The 18,186-nt window shown below is 41.3% G+C and overlaps 1 protein-coding gene across 4 annotated transcripts in view; it reads right to left on the reverse strand.

Annotated features, from left to right (window-relative positions):
• The window catches only part of ABA3 (molybdenum cofactor sulfurase (LOS5) (ABA3)), a 425,672-nt gene that overhangs the window by 263,806 nt on the left and 143,680 nt on the right, over window positions 1-18,186 (reverse strand). For 3 of the 4 annotated variants that reach the window (XM_089377211.1, XM_089377210.1, XM_089377208.1), the window contains one exon: window positions 17,275-17,377. In XM_089377211.1, the coding sequence (XP_089233337.1) occupies window positions 17,275-17,377 (103 nt within the window). The remainder of the gene's footprint in view (window positions 1-17,274; window positions 17,378-18,186) is intronic. The other variant, XM_089377209.1, reaches the window with a different exon arrangement.

Below are 18,186 nucleotides of genomic sequence, written 5' to 3' on the forward strand. Positions count from 1 at the left end.
GATAGGCTCTTTCATGTATCTAGTCAACACCAAGCTAGACATATCCTATGCAGTAAACTCTCTTAGTTAGCTCATGGTGGCGCCAAAGAGAGTGCATTAGTCAACAACAAAACATGTGCTGAGGTATTTGTATGGCACAGACGAGTATGGGATCAGAGATGCTTGAGATGATGGTGTTAGGTTGGTCGGCTATACTGATGCACAGTAGGAAAGTAACACAGTGGACCGGAAAGGCACTTCAGCCTATTGCTTTAGCATGGGATCAGGAATTGTTTCTTGGTACAGCAGGAAGCAAAATTTTGTGGCACTGAGTTCTGCAAAGGCAGAGTACATAGCAGCGAACACAGCTGCACGCGAGGCCATATGGTTTGTTAAAATTGGCAACTAGGGCCAAACTCCATGTGGGTTTATCTTATTCATGGCTGATAATATTTTTATTAGATTCCTCTCGTCGAGAGGTGTAGGATTGATCTAAAGATCATCCGATTCCGATAAGTATTTATGGAGATATGAATTTATTTTGATTATGGAATAATTATCAAGCCAACCTACAACTCATATAGGCTCAAAAGCCCAACAGTCGCATCTATTCAATCATCAACAGTTGTGTATAAATACACGAGGTATTTTCCTCATTTGGACTCACTCTCAACTCATCACATCTCTCTCTCTCTCCTGCGCAGAAAAGAGGCTCTTCTCCTACTGCGCAGAAAGAGACTCTTCTCTCACACATGTGGAAGGAAGGTGTAGAATTTAGGGCTGCAACTGCAGAACCAAAGTTTGACCAGCGTTGACCATTAGTCTACCTCTTAGAACTGCGATGTAGGTGAATCTGGATCTCCTCTGAAGGCTGCATTTTTTGGTGAAGGAATCAAGTCGATCCGACGGTCGATTTGCAAGATATTGTCTGCCCTAGTTTGGTTGATCTAGGGTTTGCTGCTGCTGATGTAAATCAGATTTATGTACTATTTCTCTCTGCTGAATTATTAAAGATAAAGGAAGATTTGATCAAAGGGTTTCCCCACATTGAGGTTTGTCCCTAGCTAACCGCCACATCTTGTGTCTCTTGTCTTGGCTTGTTTTATGTCGATCGTTTAATGTTCTATCTGCATTTTACTTTATGTACATGTGATTGCTAATCTATGGATAATAATAAGAAAAATAAGTAAACTGTTATAAGCATAGAACATACCATAACTTAACATGGTATCAGAGCTGAGGTGAAGACAAAGCCCGAGCAAGAGCAAGAGCAATCACTGAAGAGAATATTGGCAAGGCTATCCTAAAAGAACTATGGGGTCCTCAACACTCTTCCCTGCCGAAGACAAGCTCCGTGAGAAAGCTAACTATCACGGATGGAAGATGTCTCTCGATCTAACCTTAGAAGATCAAGGAGTGTTGGACCTTGTGAGAGGCAATATTGTTGAACCTCCATCAAATGCACCCGCTGCTGCCAGGGACAAATGAAAAACCGGTGAAGTCAAAACAAAGAAGATCATCCAGGACTCTATCGACAAGCGCTTGGTGGCCTACATCTCCGACCTGAACACCTCCAAGGAAATCTACGATAGACTAGTGAGTTTATTTAAAGTTAATGATGCAAATCAAATCTTGTTTCTTAGAAATACGCTGAAGGAAATTAAGAAGGGCAAAGATGAGAGTATGCAAGCATACTTCTTAAGAATCACCGAGATTAGGAACGATCTCCTATCTATTGGGGAGACTATTACTGATAGGGAAATGGCACACGACTCTTGGAGGATTACCATCCGAATGGTACGTGTTCAGGACTACTCTGAACAATAATGTAATCCCTGGTTTAGAAGAACTAATGGCTAGATGTATTCAAGAAGAAACAAGGATAGAAGAGCAAGAAATGCCCATGCCTAAAGGTCCTCCTGCTACCTTTTCTTCTCATGCTAAGAAAAGAAATAATTCCATAACTAAATCAAAAAGAAAAGTTGGACCTAAGGGTGGAAGAAAAGGACGACGTTACATTTGCGATAAAGCAAGTCACTATGCAAGGGAGTGCCCTGATAGAAGGGACTCACACCAAGACGATGATCAAAATCCCTCTCATGGCAATCAAAGTAATGGCATATCTAATAGCAGAGGTAAAAGGAGTGCTGGAAATCAAGGAAGAGGACAATCATTCAAGAAGGCTAGAAATTCCAGGTATGAATCTAACACTGTTGATAATAAGCAGGATGAATATTATCTACCAGCTGCTCTATCTACCTCTGCTCCTTCGGACTCAATGGGAATTTGGCTCATTGATAGTGGTGCCTCAAGGCACTTCACTGGTTACAAAGAAGTTCTCCATAATCTGATAGAGAAAGAAACTAACCTGGTAAAAGGAGTCCACTAGGTGTCATGTCTTGTGACACATCTCTTAAGTCTAAACTTTGGCATCGAAGGTTTTCCCACCTTCATTATAAAGCTCTACCCGAAGTAAGACAAATGGTAACAGGGATGCCCGAATTCCAAGTAGAGAAAGAAGGTGTATGTCCAGGATGTGCCGAAGGAAAGCTCAAAAGGGGACCATTCCCCTCAAGCCAAAGCAAGACCTCCGATATATTACAGTTGGTTCACTCAGACATATCTGAGGCTGGCATTAAGAGGGAGACTACTACACCATATACTCCTAAGCAGAATGGTGTGGTGGAAAGGAAGAACCGTACGATTGTGGAAGTTGTCTGTGCCATGCTCCATGATCAAAGATTTCCGAAGATTCTATGGGCAGATGATGTAACAATGCCCGATGTGGAGGAACCCATGGATCCTATTGATCCACCTGAGCCTTCCTCTTCTAGGAAGAGGCCCTCTTGGCTTAGGGGGCTACTCGATGATGCTGAAGGACACACTACACCCCAAGGAACCTTCCGTGAAAGTAAGAAACCCAACAGGTATCAGGGATACCTGACCATCATGAGCACCTTCATACAAATGAGCCTTCATCATTCTCAAATGCCGTAAAGCATCAAGTATGGAAGGATGCTATGACCGAAGAATATGAGTCTATTATGAATAATGATGTATGGGAAGTAGTTCCCAGAACCCAGGACAAGACAGTTGTCACTTCTAAATGGCTTTACAAAATAAAGCATGCAGCAGATGAAAGTACTGAAAAATATTAGGCTTGTTTTGTCGCTCGTGACTTCTCCCAGAAGGATGGTATAGACTATGACGAGATATTTGCACCTGTTGCCAAATATACCACCATCTGCGCGATCATAGCCCTTGCGGCTTCACAAGGATGGAACCTACATCAGATGGATGTCAAGACCGCGTTCTTGCGTGGTTCGATCAAAGAAGAGGTCTACGTGGAGCAACCCAAAGGATTTGAGATTTATGATCGAAAATCTCATGTATGCAAGTTGAAGAAGGCTCTCTATGGGCTGAAGCAAGTACCCCGCGCATGGTATGAAAGGATCAATAGCTACTTGATGAAGTTGGGATTCACTAGGAGTGAAGCCGATCCTAACCTTTACTTTAAGGTTGAAGATGACAAGCCTCTCATACTGGTGCTGTATGTGGATGACCTCTTTCTAACAGGTGTAGACCCGCTCATTCACAAATGTAAGAGGGAGTTAGCTTCTGAATTTGAAATGAAGGACCTAAGACTGATGCACTATTTCTTCGGACTTGAAGTATGGCAAAAGCCAGGGGAAATTTTCCTATCTCAAGGAAAATATGTGGTGAAGATATTGGAAAGATTTGGTATGGTGGACTGCAAGCCTGTAACTACCCCGATGGAGCTTGACTTCAAGAAGTTAAGCGGTAGTGCTACTGGACCTGTTTTACAAAATGCTACCGAGTATCGGCAACTCGTTGGAGCATTAATGTTCTTAGTGAACTCCCGTCCAGATATATGTTTCGCAGTCAACACGTTAAGTCAACATATGGTTGAACCTCACCACATACATTGGATTGGTATCAAGAATCTGTTGAGATATCTTCGTGGCACAATTACTTATGGGTTAAGATACACCGCCAAAGATGTGAGACTACTTGGATACACCGATGTTGATTGGGTAGGCAATGTGGAGGACCATAAGAGCACTTTTGGGTGTTGTTTCTCCTTGGGATCTGGTTCTATATCCTGGATGAGCAGGAAGCAGAAGTCAGTGGCTTTGAGCACCACCAAAGCAGAGTATATTGCTACTAGCATGGCCTCCTGTGAGGCAGTCTGGTTGCGAAAGCTCTTTAGTGAGCTATTTGGATTTACATTGGATACCACCGTGATCCTGTGTGACAACCAGAGTAGGATTCGTTTATCAGAGAATCATGTATTTCAAGATCGCTCCAAGCATATCGATATCAGGTACCACTATATTCCTGATATGGTGCAACGGGGAGCTATAAGGCTCCAACATATTGGTACAAATGAACAGGTCGCCGACATTCTGACAAAGCCCCTAGGAAAGGTCAAATTTTTGACTTTCCGAGAACGACTTGGTGTCGTTCAAAAACCCTCTGATGAGGGTCCTGTATGATGTATTGAGCTTTGGGAGCTCCAGGGAGGGTGCGGGGTACTTCTTGGAGCGACATATGACAAACAGGGTAAAAGAATCAAAACTTTCCTTGTGTCACCCTGTGGCGACTATGTAGCAGGATGATTAGTTCTCCTGTGAGGTTTGGATGATGTGTTCTCCATGATGATTATGTAGCAGGATGATTAGTTCTCCTGCGAGGTCTGGATGATGTGTTCTCCATGACGATTATGTAGCAAGATGATTAGTTCTCATGTGAGGTCTGGATGATGTGTTCTCCATGACGATTGTGTAGCAGGATGATTATTAATTTTAGGTATGTTCTATGCCAAAGCAATTTATTTAAATTTCTTTTCCACATTAGAAATCACATCAGCATAAAGTAAACTGCAGATAGAACATAAATATAAATCGCAGAAGACAAGCCAAGACAAGAGGACACAAAATGTGGCGCTAGCCAGGGACAAACCCCAATGTGGGGAAACCCTTGATCAATTCTTCTTTTATGTTCTTCAATGTTCAGCAGAGAAAGTAAGAGAGATAGTACATTTACAATAGAAGTCAATCATTTTGACTTTTGATATCGGCATGAGATTAGTTGAAGACATATTGCTTCAACTGATTCTCTAAGGTGACTCGTTCACATATCATAGTGCTGCATCTTGTCTATTCGCTACACATTACCATGTGACAACTTGTTGTACTGTCACATGTGTTGAACCTTGATGACTGAGCTGCTCTCATCTTCATGCTGCATCTTCCATGGTCTTATTCATCATCAAGTTGCCCATGCTCATGATCTCATTCATCATTATGCTGCCCATGCTCATATCATCATGCATCATTATGCTGTCCATGCTCATATCATCATGTTGCTTATTATGCTGCCCATGATCTCATACATCATGTTGCTTTCCTCATATCATCATGCATCATTATGCTGCTTATTATGTTGCCCATGATCTCATACATCATGCCACCTTCCTTTAGAGACATATGCTCCCGCTGTTTCGGCAGTTCCTAGTAGTTTCGGCTTTTCCGACAGTTCCGGCTTTTCCAACAGTTCCGACATTTCCAGCTTTTCCGGCTTTTCCGGTATTTCCAGCTTTTTAGCGTTTCCGGCTTTTCCGACAGTTCCGGCTTTTCCGACAATTCCGGCTTTTCCAGCAGTTCCGACTATTCCGACAGTTTCGGCTATTCCGACAATTCCAGTTTTTCCGACTTTTCCAATAGTTCCAGCTTTTCCAACTTTTCCGGCTTTTCCGAATTTTACGGCAGTTCCGGCTTTTCCGGCTTTTCTGGCTTTTCCAGCAGTTCTAGCTTTTCCGGCTGTTCTGGCTTTTCCTTATGATCTCTCCTCCTACTAAAACCCAAAGACAAGTAGAGAGACAAAGAGATCCAAGTGTGTGTAGAAATGACTTGAAGTCCTCTTCTATTTATACTAAAACGTAGAGGTTGAATAGACATGACTGTTGGGCTTCTGAGCCTACATAAGTTGCTGGCCGACTTAACAATTTGTCCATAACATAAATAAATTCATAACTTCATAAATACTTATCGGAATCGGATGATCTTTAGATCAATCCTACACTTCTCAATGAGAGGGATCCAATAAAAATATCAGTTGCCATAAATAATATGACCCACATGGAGTTTGGCCCTAGTTGCCAATTTTAACACTGCCTCTCAACTAAGGAGAATTCCATCCGCTGATCCATATGTCCAACTGTACTATCTCTACCATCAGTGCCCTGCACTGTTCTGCTCAGCTCTACTAGCTCTACTGGCTCTGCTCAGCTCTGCTAGCTCTACTGGCTCTGCTCTGCTCTACTGGTTCTACTGTTTTTGATCTGCTCTGCCCAGCTCTGCTAGCTCTCCTCTGCTCTGCTCAGCTCCGCTGGCTCTGCTAGCTCTGCTCTGCTCAACTTAGCTCTGTTGAACCATGAAGAAGAAGAATTGATCGAGAATGTGTCATACCTTTCTCCATTGACCCGAAGTCAGTCTCAGAGTGTGCACCACTGGTCCCAGACCAGTGCTCAACCGACCTGAAGTCAGTGTCATAGTAGGTACAACTCCTACCACAGGTCCCAGACCAGTACTCTACTGACTCGAAGTCAGTCTCGAGGATGTACCACTAGTCCCAGACCAGTCCTCAATCGACCCGAAGTTAGTGTCATAGTGGGTACAACTCCTACCACTGGTCCCAAACCAGTACTCTACTAACTCGAAGTCAGTCTCAGAGTATGTACCATTGGTCCCAGACCAGTCCTCAACGGACCCAAAGTCAATGTCATAGTGGGTACAACTCCTACCACTGGTCCCAGACCAGTACTCTACTAACTCAAAGTCAGTCTCAGAGTATGTACCACTGGTCCCAGACCAGTCCTCAACCGACCAGAAGTCAATGTCATAGTGGGTACAACCCCTACCACTAGTCCTAGACCAATATCATTGATCCCAGATCAATGAAGGTCATCCTAGCATAGGGAGTACGGTAGATACAGCGATGTGTCCATCGATACTACTATGGTCCCTATCCTCATTTCCCTGCTCACTGATCAGATGAGAGGTACTTCCCATGAGTCCCAGACTACATGGGTAGGATGTCTCGACAGGAGAACTTAATCAATCATGTCCTCACAGGAGAACTAATCATCCTGCTACACAATCGCCATGGAGAACACATCATCCAAGCCTCACAGGAGAACTAATCATCCTACTACACAATCGTCATGGAGAACACATCATCCAGACCTCACAGGAGAACTAATCATCCTGCTACACAATCGTCATGGAGAACACATCATCCAGACCTCACAGGAGAACTAATCATCCTGCTACACAATCGTCGTGGAGAACACATCATCCAGACCTCACAAGAGAACTAATCATCCTGCTACACAATCGTCATGGAGAACACATCATCTAGACCTCACAGGAGAATTAATCATCCTGCTACACACGAGAGCGAATCATCCTGTCCCACAAGAGAGCAAATCATCTTGTCCTACAAGAGAGCAAATCATCTTGTTCACAGGAGAGCGAATCATCCTATCCACAGGAGAGCGAATCATCCTGTCCCACAAGAGAGCGAATCATCTTGTCCCACAAGAGAGCGAATCATCTTGTCTGCAGGAGAGCAAATCATCCTGTCCCAGTGCGCACCACCAGGGGAGGGTGAGTCACCCTGTGGTCGTATGTTGCTCCAGTAAGAACCACAAGCCCCCAGAGCTCCCAGAGCTCAATGTATACAACATGCAGGACTTTTGTACAATGGTCTCTTGACGACTCCAAGTCATTCAGGAAAATCATAGATTTGATCTTTCCCCTGGGACTTCGACAAAGTGTAGCGACCTGTACATCATCTCATAGCGATGGAGCTTCCTAGCTCATAAACTTACCATATACCAAATAAGGTGGTATCTAATGTCTATCTACTGATGCAATCGTCGAATACGGGATTCCTCAATAATCAAATCCCACCTCTGGTTGTCACAGAGAATCACAGCGGTATTCATCATGTGTACTCATTGAAGAGTTTCCACAACCAGGCAACTTCATACGAGGTCATACTCGTAGTTATGTATCCGCTCTCGGTGGTACTTATAACAACCGATTTCTGCTTCCTGCTCATCCATGATATCGAAGCAGAATCCAAAGAGAACCAACACTGGGAAGTGCTCTAGTGATCCTCCACACTGCCTGCCCAGTCAGCATTCGAATAATCATGCAGTTTTCATATTTCCGGCTGTAACGAATAAAATATATATAGCATGTCTAATTGAAACATGACTCTTCATGAAAAGACACTTGCCTGATATAAAAGCAAGCCTGTAGTTCTCATTGTAATTCATCATCATTATCATTCTTATTCACATATTTAATATATAATATTTGTATCCTCATGGATATCTTGATATTCCAAGTCTTCTGGGGTAATTAATTTGTAGAAGGAACTTTATTCGCTTCATTTGGTATCAGAGCAGTTCAGTCCTCTATGTTTTTTAACCAGTGCACAAAGCTCGTTCTCCGATCCAAGTCTTTGGCTATCGACTTTTCATCAAATTTATTGTTGTTGCAGTTCAAGCGTTTCGCTAAATATTTGGGGTTTCTCCGTCTCGCTTCCAGGCCTTTGGCTATATATATATATATATATATATATATACAAAAATAATAATAATTTATAAAAAAATCATATAAAAAAATAGATTACAAAAAAAAAAAAAAAAAAAAATATATATATATATATATATAAAATAAGTGCATAATAAAGATAAGAGGGAGTTTTTCCAAGTATATTTAAAACTTTTTACGTGGAGAAGCCCGTGGTTTTAAAAACAACCCATGGTAATTGCCCATGGTATTTTAAAAAGTAAAAAAAAAAAAAACAAAAACAAAAAACAAAAGGAATACGTTTTACTTTTTACGTGAAGAACATTTTAACAGAGGTTTTAAAAACAACCCATGGTAATAGCCCATCATATTTTAACATCGTGACCGTGTCATATGAAAAGACATGACCTTTATATTTATTAAGTGGGGTGACATTAAAAAATTATCAAGGACGTAATTAAGTATATAAAAAAAGGGACCAATTTATTATTAAAAAAAAAAGTGAAACTATTATTATTATAAGATAATAAAGTTATTTTGAAAAGGGGTCTTAATATAAAAAAATGGAGTCAACCGTTGACGATAAAGAAATTGAGTGTAGTTCAAAAATGAAAAATGAAAGGTTTCCTGAAACCTTTGGTAGATATGTTGATATATTATTTAAAATCAAAGGATCGCTCGCAGGAAGAGATATCATAATCACTATGAGTCCTGCTGAAAAAAAGTAATTATGTTAGTCCTAAATGTGCTAACCAATTGGTGATTCCTAAATCAAATATAGTTGAAAATAATATTCTTGACAAATATGACAAACAATATGACATAAGCAATCTACACCTAAGTATTGGAGATTACACTTTTACCTTACAATTCACCGTGAAAACCTTATATTCTAACGATAGTGACATTGTTTTGGGATCACCATGGATGGAAACTCTAGGTTCCTTTATTCTGAATACAAAAAGAAAGATTTTGACATTTTCTTACAAAAAGAAGAAAATAACGCTCCAAGATTTTACACTGGAACCAAACTCAGTAACGCTAGAAGATATCTCAGATATTTCAAAAGTAATTTCTCAAGAAGGTAAAAAAGTATTACAAAATATGCAAAACGAAATTAATAAAATCACTGTTGATAAAAATGAAGAAGTTTCTCGTCTTAAAAACCATAGTGAAAAATTGCTGACGAAAATTAAGAAACTTAAGAAGGATAAGAAGTCGTTAGAAAACCAGGTACAACAACTTATCAAGAAGGAAGCATCAAATGTAGGAATTCAAGTTGATGACAAAACAAAAAATACCGATCCAATGAATATGACAACTCAAGAAGACAAGTCAGTTGAAGAAAGAGACACACGTAGATGTTGCAATTCAGACAATGAACATCCCAAGTGAATGTTCCATAACCAACTCAACGTCGTCTTCGCCAGAAGAAAATATAAAAATTGCCACATGCCCAATAAGGGAAAGTCAAACCAAAAAAGTTCCCTATCGACATCCAAATCGTGAGAATAGACAAATCAACCAATCTACATATCGGGACCATTCAGACCAGAAACAACAAATTGATGTTTCAGAGAATAATGACGTAAAATTAATCTCGTCTTATGATGCCAAGTCGTTACAAAGTTCCAGTTATCAAAATACTATACAGAAGATTAATCTAGGATGGTTTGATCCCTTCTCAGTGCGACAATTTTGTTTGTCACTTAAAAGATCATATCAGCTTGTATCGACGAAGATCACTGTTCTGAGACAGAAAGACTTTTGAAGCAGAAAAAGAGATCAAGCCTTGTTCATCGACAAGCTTTGAGGACAAAGCTTTTTGAGGAAGAAGGCAATGTAATGAATAAAATATATATAAATAATGTAAAATAATATAAATGATAATAAGCATAAATAATTATTAGTTAAGTAGTAATTAGGTTGAAGAGGCATGTCTAATTGAGACATGACTCTTCATGAAAAGACACTTGCCGATATAAAAGCAAGCCTCTCGTTCTCATTGTAATTCATCATCATTATCATTCTTATTCACATATTTAATATATAATATTTGTATCCTCATGGATATCTTGATATTCCAAGTCTTCTGGAGTAATTAATTTGTAGAAGGAACTTTGTTCGCTCCACCGGCAATGTATCTCAATCCATGGGAGATTGTGCCCCGAAGATATCTCAGAGGATTCTTGGCACCAATCTAGTGAGGCTCAACCAAATATGAGCTCACCATGCTAACTGCAAAACATATGTCCGGAGTTCACCAAGAACATCAACGTGATTGAGTTTATGAAACTCAGAGGTATTTCCCAAATCTGGTCCGAGATCACTACCATATAACTTCTGAAAGTTAATATCCTCGAGGTAGTCATAGGCTTGCAGTTTATCATTCCACGTTCGGAATCCAACTCCCTCTTGCTTCTGCAAATGAGAGGGTCTGCACCTATCAGAAATAGGTCGTCCTTATGAGGTGCTAGTATGAGAGGTCTATCATCCACAACCTTTAGGTAATGGTTTGGATCAGTTTCACTCCTAGTGAATCTCAGCTTCATCAAACAACTATCAATCCTCTCATACTATGCCTGGGGTGTTTTGCTTCAAGCCATAGAGGGCTTTCTTCCACCTATATACATGAGATTCCCGTTCATGAATCTCAAGCTCCACAGGTTTTTCCAAACCTGTGGACCTGCTACATGAGGGGAATGGTCCCCTTGTAAGATTTTCCTTCGGTACATCTCAGACATGTACCTTCATGCTCTTTTTGAATTCAGGCATCCCAGTCACCATCTGACTCACAGACCTTCGGTGCTGAGTCAATGAACATGGTCCCCAGTGGACTTGATACAACCCTGAACTCTAAAACAATCTTTGAAAAATCTATTTTCAAACACGTACCTTTCCATCAATGAGTGCCACCCTGAAACCTTAAACTTCCATTTCCGATATGGACACCAGGTTCTTCTTGCGATCAAGTACATAAAAGAGATTCTGGGGTTCCTTGCTTTCTTTGAAGAGTCGACCATTTCCTTGATGACCTGCATTACTTATCATTCCTCTGATCATTGAAGATGTCCCTGGAATGATTGTTATCTTCATCAAGAGATGTGTCTCTGCTATTCAGACACTCCTTTGCATGATGGCTGAACTTATTGCAACCAAGGCATCTGCCTTTCCTTCCAACCTTAGATCTGAACTTCCCAATGAAGTGATCTTTAGATGGGCCATCAGAAACTTCCGCTAGGCCATTCTGATAATATGTTCTGCTTCAACTTCACCCTTTGTGAACTTAGAAGAGAGATGTGAAACCCATTGATCCTGTTGCTTGTCCCTATTGTCTTTGGTGATTGCTCTTTCACTCTTGCTTGGGCATTGTCTTCACCTCAGCTCCGATACCATGTTAATTTTAGGTATGTTCTATGCTAGAGCAATTTATTTCAATTTCTTTTCCACATTAGCAATCACATCAGCATAAAGTAAACTGCAGATAGAACATAAATATAAATCGCAGAAGACAAGCCAAGACAAGAGGACACAAGATGTGGCACTAGCCAGGGACAAACCCCAATGTGGGGAAACCCTTGATCAATTCTTCTTTTATGTTCTTCAAAGTTCAGCAGAGAAAGTGAGAGAGATAGTACATTTACAATAGAAGTCAATCACTTTGACTTTTGATATCGGCATGAGATCAGTTGAAGACATATTGCTTCAACTGATTCTCTAAGGTGACTCGTTCACCTATAGAGTCACCTTACAGATAGGCAGTTGCTGGGGTCTAGAAGGTTGCAGGAATATTGCAGAGTGGAGTTGGCGAGGTATTGTAGTCAAAACAGTGCCTGACAGAGCAGGGCCAGAGGAGTTGTTACCAAGGGTTTCTAGCCAAGGAACTCGGATCAACAGTGTAGTTGCACAAGACGATCAGAGTAGGGGGCAACTCGACAAGCGGCAGAAGGATTTCCAGGAGGGAAATCAGGGCTCAGAGGGAGTCCAAAAGAGAACTTCTAGACGGGAAGTAGAGACTCAGAGGAGTCGAATAGAGAACTTCCAGGAGGGAAGTATAGGAGCATCATGGCACTACACGAGGTAAGAGACCAGGATAGACTGGACGGAGCATCGAACTTCGCAATCCGGAAGGCCAAAATCTTATTCGTGCTTGACAGGAATCGTGTCAAGAACTTCGCCTTGAAGATAATAGTTGTCCCAGTCGACCCTAGTGATAATGATGAGTACGAGGAGGCGATGGCGAGGGCCAAGTGCGTTATCCTTAACGAGGTCAAGGATCATGTGGTACCACATATAACCGAGAAGGAAATGGCATTTGAGATGTGGGAGGCTCTCAAGAAGTTGTACCAGCAAACTTATGTCCAGAGAAGAAGGCTACTTGAGAATCAGATGAGGCCGTATCAGATGAAGAAGGGACAATCGATTGACACCTTCCTTGGAGGACTGAATGAGATCCGAGACCAGTTGACTGCTATAGGAGCGACATCAAAGTAGGAGCTAATGGTGAGGACAGCCCTGAATGTTGTCTCAGAAGATTAGGAAGTATTTTTCCAAAGTATACTAGGCAAAAGGGCACTTCCACCTTGGGACGAGATGTGGACTACTCTTCGCCAGGAAGAGATCAGACAGCAGTCGAAGACAGGTAGCAGCAGCAAGAGGATCAAAGTCAAGCAGGAGGAGGAAGATGTGGCCCTAGCATCTGAGGGAAAGCAGGAGAAGCGGAAGAAGAAAGATCTCTCCAAGATCAAGCGCTTCCACTATGGGAAGCTGGGTCATTATGCGACCCAGTGTCCAAGGAAGAAGAGTAAGGGAGAGTCTTCCGAGACTAAGGCAGCGCTAGCACGGGCAAAGAAGGAAGTTTTGACAAACGATGACTGTGCCATGAATGCACACGCACCACTTGAGAAGAAGTGGGGAGACATCGAGCTGTAGTCAAGCGAACTATAGGCGATGAGGAGCAGGATCCTCGAGGTACCCAACCTCTTGGATTAGACCTTGCTATGGAAGCCCCGACGAGGAGTAGCAGGACTAGCTGAGTGGGTAGAGACGGATGCGGATGGAGCGGCAGAGAGAGCTACAATGCAAGTGTCCCAAGAAAGCGCAAGGCTAGCAGTGCGAAAGGCACAAGAGTGTTGCACTAGTACAGGATGGCACAGAGAGGTGTGAAATGGTGCGAGATGCAGAGAGTTGTTGCAGCAGCACAAAGGTCAAAGAGGGAGCACTTGCCAGTGGCAGAGGGAGCTTCAGCATCAGTGGCTGTCTCTAGCCCAACAGGGAGGTCAGATTGGGAGATCAGTTACTTACTTCTCAGTAACTGAGTTGCAGTGCAGCAATGGGCAGCACGATGCAACATGATGAGAGGAGGTGCAGTGCGGATGCACTGCTGGGAGAAAGGACAAGCAACAACATGGATGCAGAGGGAGTTGTCGTACAGATGCAGCAGTGGTAGTGGCAGAAACATGGGCAACATTACAGGATGCAGCAGTGCGGAGGATGTTGGGTAGGAAGGCCTAGCACCAGCACAAGTACCAATGACAGATAATCAAAGTAATACTCAGTGAGGAGTATTGTTAGAGCACAGTCATCGCTAAGAGGGAGTGTTGATTTGGGGTAGCATCGGATGTGCTCTAGCCACGAAATTTGGTGAAGAGGTTGGGGCACATGAGATCTCCAATATCCAGAAAAGGTTTGGGCAGATTCTAAACAGATCAGGAGATATTAAAATAATTAATATTTTTAATAGAGTCCCTATGTCTAAACTTAGGGAAAATAAAATATTGATGTGTATTAATATGAATCTATGTTAGAATGGTCCAAAAGACATGGATTAAGCCAGATCTAATCTTAGCTATTGATTAGGGACTTAATCCCGACCGTTGATATGTCAACAGGAAAAGTATAAGAGGAGGCTTGAGGGTCACTTGGAGAATACACCAGAGTGATCATTCATTCTATTCTCTAGAGCGGGGTTTGCTAAAAGAGATAGAATTAGTGATCGAGAGATGCAGCTGAGGGGCATTTGAGTACAGAGAGACAGAGAGGCGGAGATGGTGCCGGGAGCCAGAGAGAGAGACGTAGGAGCAGCCAATGCTCACGCAGGGCCACGCAAAGGTAGCTAAGTGTTGCGCAGAGCACCAGAAAGGCCAGCATAGCTGACGCAGAGGTTCAGAGAGCTGATGCAGGGCCTCCTGGGGCTGACGCGGGCCAAGATAGGCTGATGCAGGGCCAGCGCTGGGCTAGGAGAGGCTGACGCAGTCCAGATTGGGCAAACACTAGGTTTCTGGGGCAGATTGGTGCTAAGTAACTGCCGGAAGGATTATCTGGGGTTTCAGCCAGTAGATTTGTTAGAAACTGAGAGGTATTACTGCCAAGGAAATTCTATGTTGGGTAGATTAGTTTCGGCACCCAGATTGTACTCTGATATTGCTTAATAAGAAAACCCTCAGATAGTTGCACCGGTTTTCCCACATTGGATTTTTCCAGGGAGATTAGTCCAAAAATAATGGTGTCATATGGTGTGTTTGTTCTTGTTTCTTTAGTTGCTGATGTATAATATATTGAGCATGCACTAGTGTTTATTTTCAGTATTTACATTGTAAATAACTTGTTAAAGAAAATAACAAGTAGGTAGGAATAAATCAGATAAAGTGCATGGAGGGTTTCTAACTAAGTAAACTTAGAAACCTCAACAGGTGGAAAAGGGCTTCCATTCAAGTATGTCATGCAAGAAGCAGCAAGTGGGATTTAAATAAGGTAGGAGATAGATCAAAGGATAGATCCAAGGTGGGATGTGCTGGATCAGATCCAGAGTACTGTTGTATATGTAATTTCCTCAGAGATCTATTTTCCCAAAAAGGGAGCCCAAGTAGGTTATGAATTTAATAAACAAAGAACTGTTTGATTGGGCAGAAAATTTGTGTGTAATGTGTCATTAACATTTGTTATCAGTTTGCTTCTGTTGTTTAACTTTTGTTAACATCCCAATCATGCTTCAAGCTATATTCAGTAGATCTGTAATCTGCTAGGTAGTAAATTGCCATCTTGTTGGGTTCATGGAAATTTAACATTCGAAGCAAGCAATGGTGCAAGGGTTGAAAGATTCCAGTGGGTGAAGGATGATGAATCAAGAACAGTGTTGGGCAGACAATTTATTCTCCCAATGTGACATTGATATCCCAAGCCAGCTTACACATGCTAATTCTGTAAGGCAGAAAGCTAGTTCAAATTTCCTTGTGTATGCTTGCCATGAAAGCTAAGTCTGGCCAGCCATAAAGCAAGATTCCTCTGCTAACTTTGTTAAAGAAATAAAGCCTAACTAGAGCTGCCACTTATCCTAGCTTGCTTTTATATCAGAGGTTAGTAAACCCGCTGATTGTTCTAACCAAAAGAGAGCCTCAAAAAAATTTCCTTTGATCATTTTTTCTAATGAAAAAACTAGGTCAATCTCCTATCCTGGTGGGTGTAACTCCTTTTCAAAGTCCTGATTGGTTATGCTGTATGATGGGCAATTTAACGTTTTTCCTCCATTTCAAGTTTCCCACCTGATGCCTCAAGCCCAAATCGCTGTATTATCATGATCTAAGGGCATATTTGCTGTCCTGGGAGCAAGGAGAATCTTATTAATCTGAGGGTCTGATCATATGGTTCGAAATTTTTATCTAGTCTAATTCACCCATCATAGCAGGCATATGCTCAGCCTTTACTCAAGTGAACGTTGCTTCAGAAAGCTCGACATAGTGTTGTTTCAAACAGTGGATTTACCTCAAGACCAGTTGCTGGCTGTGGTGATGTATTAACAGCCAATGTGTGGTAGTTAACGGTTGATGTAGCAGTGAGGTGGTCATGAGTTAGGTGCAGAATAGTCTTCAGATGGCTTTCCATAATCAGAAGGTCCGTGGTATCAACAGTATGATGCCAAAAAGCTGTATTCCCTTCTGCATAAAAAAGCATCCTTTATCTCCTGTTTTGTATACCAGATAGACGTCTTCTGACCCAGCTATAAGGTGGATTTGTAAGTTACACAAAATTTGATGACTCCAAATCAATTACAAGATCTGATCTTTTGCTTGGCTAATTCATCCAAATCCCACCACACTAAAAACGGGTTGATATATGGTCTTTGCCTCTGTTGCAGTCACCGACAGGCCTTGAAACACATTTTGTGGGAGTGCAAGTATGACAGAACTTATTGGAAATATGTTCAAGATTGTCATTCAATTTTGTTTCATGGTCAGCGTCATTGGCATGTAATGCTGTTTGGTGAGTCTTGGTATTTAGTACTTCGTCCCTTCATGGGCATTTGGGACCATCTTCGTAATACTGCTTTATTTACCATCTGGAAGATATAGTGCACATAAGTGTTTTTTGATGAGGCCAGTTTACTCCAATCTCTTTATCACCCATCGTGAGGAGGTATGTATGTAGTTTTCCACCAAATGCTATGTTCTGATTAAGGATTCTAAAGAGTTAGATGCAATACCCCACTCCAAATTTATTGCAGCTTTAATAGTCTTAAGGAAGGGGATACAGGACTCCACTATATATACCTTTCGACATTAATTTCCAAATTTCTTGTAAATATTCTCTTGTTAATATACGACTTACACCAAAAAAAAAACATTTGTCACCAACTTTTAAAGGTATATTAATTCACCCCATGTTCACTGACCTCAATATTTTGTTTCCCATAAAGAACACATACTTGTTCTCCATTGCTATGTCTAAAGGAAACAAGTTTGCTTTGTGTGTAAGCTACCAAGGACCCTGTGTGCCTGAAAAGAAAAGCATCCACAATATTACAGGACTGCAACAATTTGATCAAATTTTTATAGTAGTTCTTAATAGAAAATCCGTATCACAGGTTTGAAAAAAAAAGAATGAAGGTAAATGATAACAGACAGAATTAAAGGTATTTAACCAGTTTTCTCAGTTTTTTTATTTCTACAACAATTTCTGGCCATCAAATTAAGTGCCTTTGAATCTACATATGATTACTTTCATATAATGGGCAAGCAATTGTTGAAAAGGAAACAATGAAGTAAATATTTTACTGTATTTTGGCAAAGAGAGATTGATGTTAGAATTACAGCCATCCTGGAAACTAGGGATATGAGCGAATCACAGATATGGAAAAAGAAGAAAGAAAGCAACTGACATTGAACAGAATGAAAGACATTTAACCAGATTTGTTTGTTCCCTGATTTCTACAATAATTTTTTGTCATCAAAATAAATGCCTCCAGAATCTATATATGATTTACTGTCTCATTTAGTAGATGTTAACCCTCTGGTTTGCCCCGTTTGCAAATCTGGAGGTTTAAGTGCCACCACATTTCATTAGGCTGGTATTAGGAGTCATTTCCAGAGACAGCCTCGCTTGATCCAGGGGTGGCACCATAGAGTTCAAGTATGGGATTGGTTCAGAGATGTGATTTTGATTCAGAGACAGATATTACACAGGTTTCCTATCAGATTGGACAGCGTTACTATTGTTGGCAATGCTCCTATGGAGCGAAATATATATATATATATATATATATATATGCTTGAATGATGAATGTTACATAGAAGGGCCCCTGGCT

The sequence above is a fragment of the Pinus tabuliformis genome, chromosome J (genome assembly GCF_031772625.1).
Source record: "Pinus tabuliformis cultivar Carrire ecotype Pingquan chromosome J, CPIR1, whole genome shotgun sequence".
NCBI classification, from domain to species: Eukaryota; Viridiplantae; Streptophyta; class Pinopsida; order Pinales; family Pinaceae; genus Pinus; species Pinus tabuliformis.